Source organism: Peromyscus californicus, unplaced genomic scaffold (assembly GCF_007827085.1).
Source record: "Peromyscus californicus insignis strain IS unplaced genomic scaffold, ASM782708v3 Scaffold_17__1_contigs__length_78620276, whole genome shotgun sequence".
Lineage (NCBI taxonomy): Eukaryota > Metazoa > Chordata > Mammalia > Rodentia > Cricetidae > Peromyscus > Peromyscus californicus.
Window position 1 is genome coordinate 32,467,645 of NW_026294469.1, and position 8,321 is coordinate 32,475,965.

The 8,321-nt window shown below is 42.3% G+C and overlaps 1 protein-coding gene across 6 annotated transcripts in view; it reads right to left on the reverse strand.

Annotated features, from left to right (window-relative positions):
• The window catches only part of Ppp2r2b (protein phosphatase 2 regulatory subunit Bbeta), a 404,023-nt gene extending 395,704 nt beyond the window's left edge, over positions 1 to 8,319 (reverse strand). For 4 of the 6 annotated variants that reach the window (XM_052742109.1, XM_052742105.1, XM_052742104.1 and 1 more), the window contains exon 1: positions 8,066 to 8,319. In XM_052742109.1, coding sequence (XP_052598069.1) covers positions 8,066 to 8,144 — 79 coding nt within the window. In that variant the 5' untranslated portion in view covers positions 8,145 to 8,319. The remainder of the gene's footprint in view (positions 1 to 8,065) is intronic. The other 2 variants (XM_052742110.1, XM_052742107.1) reach the window with 1 other exon arrangement.
• Positions 8,320 to 8,321: the final 2 nt, after the last annotated feature.

Sequence of the window (8,321 nt, forward strand, 5' to 3'; positions counted from 1 at the left end):
ACATAAATTGTATCCCTTCTTTTATATGTGACAAAATTAAAGTCCAAGGAATTGGCTTTCTTTATGTTAGGTAGACATTTTAGTCAATACCCGAATAATGAGTCTTGAAGCAAATTCACAGGTACCTTGAAGTAGACAAATACTGAACAGAAGGTAACTGACTTTTCAGGAGGGTGACAATGACCTTGATTCTTCCCAGGACAGCCACATTCCCGCCAGATACTTCTGAATGCCTTTACCATGAACAGAATCTTTCAGTTGCAGGATTTTAGTTTATCATTTCAGAAGAACTGACTGAGCAATTCCCTGCCCCCACTCCCAGGATTCTCCCATTGAGCCTGTACATACTCCTTCCCCTGCCTTGACTATTTAATTCCCACCTCTGACTGACATAATATTTAACTGGGAAATCCTATAATATACCTCTAGAGTTCCCATGTCCAGGGATCCAATCTTGAAGAGCTGTGATGCAGTCACATGGATTTCCCATGGGTGATTCCTATGCACAGTTGGGGGTTAAAAGCAATGGACAAAGTTGTGTGTGTTGGCACCATAAACTAGGAAGAATCTCATCTTTCAATTTCCCACATGCTGAGGACAATGCCTGAAATGTTGTGGAGTAGATAAGAACTTGGCCTCTAGTATCAGACAGTCTGGGCACAAATCCTGACAGGCTACATTTTAGCCTGATGGATTTTGGGTGCTTTACCTAACTAACCATCCCTTGCCTTGTATCTTTATCTAGTGAAAAGTACAAAGGAGATAATTTTGTGATGTATTCACAGTATGCCTAACACAGCCACATAACAAGATAATTTTGTAGGCAAGCCCACTCCCCCCAAAATAATCAATAAAACAGAAACTACTAATACCTATATATGACTGTCACAGTGGCAAGCACAACAGGGATAAAGAAATCACAAGATGCTCCATCCACTGAATATATAAAGACATTACGGAAGGTACTTTACAGCACTATTTTATTTTTCATTTTCATAACCCCATGTTGCTCCTGCTAGAGAATGAAGGCACTAGTTTAATGACTGAAAGTCTGGAGATCATTATCAACACAGTGACCAGATCTCATGATTGTCTGGTTTCAGAGCACATATTTTCCCACATCATACTAAAACTTCAAGTAAACGCTCATTCATCGGTTCAGTCATGCAGCTCACAAGTGCTGGTTACACACTTACTGTGAGCTGAGGACTGTGCTTGGTTGGAAGCCTTTGCCACCGTGGGTGTAAGTGGAGGAAAGCAGGCAATGCATAATTTAATGGGTGTCCAACAAGTGAGGCAAGATAAGTGCTAGGAAATAAAACAAATCAGGGCAAAATAAAGGAGGGAGGTCTGTGTGCAGGGGGGAGGGAGGGACTGAGATTGGTTGGCTTCAGATGGAAGGCTGAGAAAGGATTCTCCGTTGAAGAAACATTTTGTGAGATGGATGTGATAAAGTATGATTGGATTGTAGGTATTTTTAGGAGGTTAAGCCCAGGGGGGTTTATCACAGAGTTGGAAGATGAATATGAGAGAAAGTAGGAATTGTGGATGATTCTAAAGATTTTTTTTTTTGCTGGAGTAACTAGGAGAATGGACTTCTCTCTTATTTCTTAAGATGAAAGAGAATGCTGGACAAACAGATTTTCTCAGGGCAGAAATTAATGAATTCTGTTTTGAGATTCCTACTATGCTTCCAGGTAGAACTGTTGGGCAAGCAGCTGGAAAGCATCTTGGGAGTCTAAGAAAGACTGGACAGTGAGGGGGAAGACGACAGAAGGATGAAACAGAGAGGACGAGACAATGCACCTGGTAGGAAGGAAGCAGCGATCCCACCACCCTGCAAGCTTCACTCAGAGGAGCCATAGCAAAGATGACTGAATTCATTGGTGTAAAGATGGTTACGACTGACAAAACCCATCTTGGTAGAGTGCTACAAAGAAGAAACCAGAGAAAAGGAGGTGTAAAAGCCAGTGTAAAAGACTCTTTTTGGGCATTTCTTAAAGGAAGAGCAGGAGATTGGGCCACAGCTGAAGGAAGATACGGGTTCAGGCCAGGTGACTTACTGTGTATGTGTGGACTGCACAGAATGTCTCTGTGGAAGGGAAACTCCTGGTGCTGATGAGAGTGGGCAGAAGTGCAGGTATGAAGTGGTTGCAGTGAAGAGAGGGAATAAGATCTTCCTACAGTGGATGCTCAGTAGGCCCACTCATTCACTGCCTACCATATTTTAAAAATACACTTGAGACATAAAGTGGTATCGAATGACAATGTGATCTTGTCCCATTTGATCTCAACAAAATTACCTTGGTATAGCTATTGTTATATTTGTGTTTCAGACACACACAGCATGCTTTGGAAAGGGTTTTAAATGCAGGTGTGTATTTGTGAAGATGAGAGAGATTGATTAGAAAATGACTGGTGAGAGAAAGCTGTGGGTGGAAGTACATGTGATGTGGGCTCTGAAGCGTGGGATGCTTCTAAATATGCAGAAAGGATTGAGAAGAGAATTTAAGAGACATGAAAAATAAGAATTCTGTAAATACAAAAAAAAAAGCAAAACAATAATGCAATGACAAGTCTTGTATGTACTCTGGCATCAGACTGCATGAGTTCTAATCCTAAGTTTTGCTCTCAACCAGAGGGAGGTTACAGACATATTATCCAGCTTCTTGAGATCTGATAACAGTACTATTCACCTCAAGATTATTGTGAGAAATAGACACATACAAACATGCACATGCACATTCATATACACACAGTGGAATTACAGCACCTTGTCTTTTACTTAATCTTTACATTAGTATTCTTTATGACACACTAAAGAGTTAGAAAAAGGTGCATTTGTGTGTGCATGGAAAGTGACTTCCAGAAAATTTGTTGAGGATGTCCTTGAAAGATGCTTCAAGATGACCCTTCTAGTGAAGAATCCCTATTGATAGAATATGGGTGAGTTTGTCCATCCACTTTCCCATTCAGTCCTCAATTTTAAAAGGATATCTTGAATGTCTAATGAAGGTGAATGGGGCAAAAATCCAGCTCCTACTATCCAGTACACAGATATGCATGAAGATAAGTAGATCTTTCAAAACACCTGGGAGGTTATCCTCACACTGAGTCAGAAGGAAGTCTGCAGGGTGTTGTAAAGGCTAGAGCGGTTCTAAAGTTAGGATCAGAGGGTTAGACTTGGGTTTTGGCTCTGTTAGTTTACTAAATTTTGGCTGAGACAATTCCTCACTTAAAACATGAAGATAATGATATTCAGTATGAATGGCTATTGTGAGGAGCAGGCCAGAGACTCCAGATGTAGTCTCTGGCACCCAGTTGGAATCCATAGGCTTCCTGGTGGTTGATTGTCTTCCTTGGAGATTCTCTCCTTTGTGACTATGGTTTGTGTGACTCACAGGCCACCATCTCTGAAGCCTTGAAGAAGTCTTCCAAGAAAGATTTCTTTTAGATCAGTTTTCCAGGGTGAGTAAGGGTGTGCACAGGAACTGGACAAGAACAATTTGTGCTGAAGAGGGGGTACTTGCAAGGCAAGGAACCTCACCCTGATTGGTTAGTAACCAAAGAAGGTCTTCCAATGTCTGCTCCCAAATTAGCCTCCAAAAAATACCAGCAAGTCTCCTTTTGCTTCACTGCCCACCCATTCCTGTGGCTTTTTCTTCCTGTTTGCCCTGTATGCTGCCTTGAATAGTTTCTTTTAGCTGTAATTTAGTTGTCTCCCCAGTTCTGAAGCCATAGTTCTATCCTGGATGACCCCTCTCCTATCAAGGGAAAGGAAGTTAAGGGATCCCTTAAGTAATCAGTCACATAGATGCAAAGATAGTACTATGACTTCTCAAACCATTGTCCTGCAGTAGCATCATTTGACTGTCCTTGTTTCTGACTGCATCCTTTTATCTCAAGGTAAAGAACCACAAGACCAACTCAATGGCTCAATTGACAGGGTGCGCATCTGTAAGACTGACAACCTGTTTGATGCCCAGAACCAACATGGTAGAAGGAGAGAGTTGATTCCATATGCATGCTCAACCAAACAAAAACAAACCAATAAACATGAATTTTTTTAAAAAAAAAACAGCATTGCAGAGAAATCTGTCTCTTAAAGTATGTCTACTTGAAGATCCCCAACCTGCAGTGACTAAGACACCTTGTGTTTATATGGGGGCTGTGTTATGTTTGTGTGTTTATGTTGGGGTGCTTTTTGTGATGGTATGCACATGATTTGGCATTTCATCTACATGATAGCCTCATGTGTGTTATCCTTCCACTCCAGTGTCTATCATGCCCTTGTATTGTCCCAGTGCTGGAGGTACAGGAGGGAGCACAGTCACATGTGGGCTTGCTTCCACACCACTGTCAGTGAGAGGAGCAGGGTAACAAAGATGTCATCACAATTTATTCACCATGGCAAACCAGGTGTGTTCTCTGAAGTGAAGAAACACAGTCTTAAATAGCTATGATGAGCAGAGGGTCAGGCATGGCTTCCAGGCTGGAACTGGAGATGAAAGGCTGGCGTAACAGTGCCTTATGGCAGAGCGGATTCCTGAAAGCCTGTGGTTGGAGGGAGAATGTCAAGGAACCAATGATGGACTGTGTGGCCAGAGGCCAGGTGAGATGGAGACACTTAAAGCCAAGCAGGGAGAGAGGTTGAACAGGCAGCAGAACAAATAGGATTTTAAATACAGATACGTTTGAGAGCACACGATGGAAAGTAGACCATATATCTATCTATCTGCATATCTATCTATCTATCTATTATCTATCTCTCTATCTATCTATCTCTCTATCTATCTATCTATCTATCTATCTATCTAATAGGATGCATGCATGTGAATGCACATGTGTGTGGAGGCCAGAGCAGCACTGGAGGCAGCACTTTCTTCTATTACTCTCCACTCTACTGCCTTGAGATGATCCCTCACTGAACCAGAAGCTCACCATTTGGAGTAGGCTGGCTAATCAGTGAACTCTTCATTTCTCAACACTGGGATTACAGGTGTACACAGCCATGTCCAACTTTTTATATGGGTGCTAAGGACTTGAACTCAGGCCTTCATGCTTACAGAACAACTTTTCTTTTATCTACAGGGTGATCTCCATAGGAACCTCCCCCTCCCCACCTATTTATTTCTTATGTGTGTGGGTGTTTTGCCTGCATGTATGTGTATGTATTACTTGCATGCCTGGTGCCTATGGAGGCCACAAGAGGGGGTCAGATATCCTGGAACTAGAGCTACAGATGTCTGTTAGCTGCCATGTAGGTGCTGGGAATTGAACTTAGGTCCTTTGCAAGAGCAACTAGAGCTCCTAACTGCTGAGCCATCTCATCAGCCCCAGGACACCATATTTTAAACAAATCATTCTGACTACTGTATGAAGAAACAAGCCTTCATCTGATAGGTTAAATAACAGAGAAAGAGGGGGGAAAAAAGAACTAATTTATGAAGCTCATAATCTGGATTTACTTTCTATATAAAGTATCATTTTGTATTTGGACAACACATTGAATTCAATGTGCATGGAGGCCAGTTTGCCATCATCATTACCATTATCAAAGCCCCCTCTGTGTTATTTTAACCGAATTTCTTTGAAGCCATCCCCTGGAAGCCAAGGTCCAGAGGCGCTAACACCTAATATCACCGTGCCGGCATGCAACAGAGGCTGGATCTCAAGCCAGCATCTTCCTGTTGTGGGAAAACAGCAGTGAGACAACTCAAGTCTTCAGTGTATAGCACTCTTCCCCCAAGAGGCCCAGCACCACTTCACATCCTAAAGTTGGTTTAGAATTATTCTTAGGGAAATTGTTGGGGCCATTTTGTATATACTTTATAATAGTAAAAAATTATTCATTCTTCACTTATCCAGTTAAATAAAAGGTGGCATTGGTAGCTGTAAATAAACAGGCTCAAGAGTAGAGTAAGAGGGTTGCTAAAAAGAAACACACACCTTGTGAAAAGCAAAACAAACCTAGACTCATTCTAACATGCTTTTCTCCTTAGATGAACTTTAAATAAAGTAACTAGTTTGGATAACTACTAGTTAAGTACTACTAGTTTGGTACTGTGAGTTAAGGTAACTAGATATGTTTGAGGAAGCTGCTTGGGCTTGGAGATGGTAGAATAAAGAAAATGTGAACCTCCCAGGAAACATGGGACATCATATCCAAAGCCAGACAGTGACTGTCATTTACAGAGCTTCAGGAAGACTGTTGTCTGTCACATTTCATTCTCAACCTCCATGGGATAAGGGCTTCTTACTTCCAAATTACGGAAGAGATTGGGTGCACAGCAATTAAATTTAGTGGGCCAGCTGGCTTGGTATCTGACTCATGTCTTTTCCACTATGTCCCAAGGCCTCTTCCATGATGTTATTTTGGAGGATGCTATTCTCCTTCTTAATTGTCTTTATTAGATTCACAATGAATTCAAATTCAAAACTCTTGATTTCTATTCCTAAGTCTGTTGATGGGGGTGAAGCAGAAGTTATTTGTTTTGAGACAAAGTGATGTTTCCACTTTGATAGAATTAATTAAATTGATTTAAAAATATTTAAAAACATTCTTGTTATGGTAGCAGTTTTGTCTATATGACCAGAGTATTTAGTTTGATCAAGGTACAAAACACTAATTGTGATCAAGTGTTTGATTTTCAGAGTCCAAGCTGGGAGGAGAGAAGGGAGGCAATCAGGGAGCCAATTGGAATAGAAAGCCATCAAGGCCCCTTCTAAATGGCTTTAGGTCTTCAGTATGTGGAAAGTTTTGGAGATTCTGATCCATGCTACCTTCTTCTATCTTCTTCCCCAATATTTTAGGAATACATGCAGAGATTTATTAGGTTCCCTCCCCCAGGGAGAAAAAAATTGCCAATGGGTCATTTGCTTTTTAGCTATCAACACATTTTAAGGGACGAATGCAAATGTAAAAATAACATATGTAGGAAACCAATGGCTATGAAAATGCCACCTCAGTCTCAATTCTAAAGTCATTCCAAACACCTACTCCCTTTTCCCACAGGAAGTGATTGAAAATCCACTTCATCCCCGAAGTCTGCTTCTCTCATATGATATACACAGCCCTCAGTCCCAGACTCCTCCTGCAAGGATGAGAAATAACGGTGCTTCAGAACAGGCTGCCGAGCCACTCACTCCAGGAAGACGGTGTCTGGACTGAGGTGGACTCACCATCGGTGTCCTCTCTAATACTGTCTCACTGTTTGGAGAACTCCTAAAGCTGAAGATTATCTAGCCTAGTTGCTCTACTCGAAATTGCACTTTCCTGGGAACATCAGATCTAAAGAAACAGACAAATCGCACACGGAAGAGACACAGCCAGCTCCTTGCTGGAGAAATGCTGAGATCTGCAGTGCTCAGTGGGAGAGGTACTGCCAGATGTTTACACGGCGGCACACACGTGCACAGGGAAAGTACACACCCATGGATACATGCATGCCATGTCAGGCTAGAAGCTGAGGCAGTCTCAGACAGAAGCTGGGGCTGGGGAGATTCTGTGCAAGGCCCAGCCCATGCTCCTTACAGAGAATTAACTTAGAAACCTTACAAAACACATTTCTAGCAAGTACCCAAACTCAGCAACCTAAGTACAGACTGAACTCCAGGCTAACAGCCACAGACTAAGCTAATTCTATTTTGCTAATTGCTTTCTTGGGCATGCACCAAGTTATTAAGCAGACAGTGACACGACAGAGCTAGGATAAATGTGTGTGGCAGCATCCACTGCCTGTTTTTCCTCAGCACTAGTTCCAACGACTTGTTTGCACCGGTAAATGAGACGAGGGAAATTGACAAAATATTCCTGAATGGATTGTCAGATCGGCCGCCCGCTTTGAGATCACCTTCGCTACATTATCCTGCTCCTCAGAAAATACTTCCCTTGCCTTGGAGGAGGCAGGCTGATTTTCGAAGCAGATCTATATGTCAGATACAAGCTTTCCCAGGAACGAACGATAGTAAGCTGCAGAAAGCAGCGTCAGCAGAACCTGTGGGAAGTCAGACACCAGCCCACTTTGTCCCACCCACCCAGACACTCTCCCTCTCTGGTCTGTACCTTCCGTGTGGCAGCTGGAAGAGAGGATGGTGTTTGGAGGTCTGAAGATGTAAGGCAGGTAACGAGAGAAGCATTTCATCTTCCAAAGGAAAAAGAAAATTCTAAATGAAAAACCAGTCTCCCGAATCCATAAGGATTCTCTCGGCCTTGAAAGCTGGCTACATCACCAATATGTTTATGTAGGTTCTCTCCCAGATCTGCAGAGCTGGGGAGCCCAAGGAATAACTGGAGATGGGTCCCATTTTGCCATCAGCGC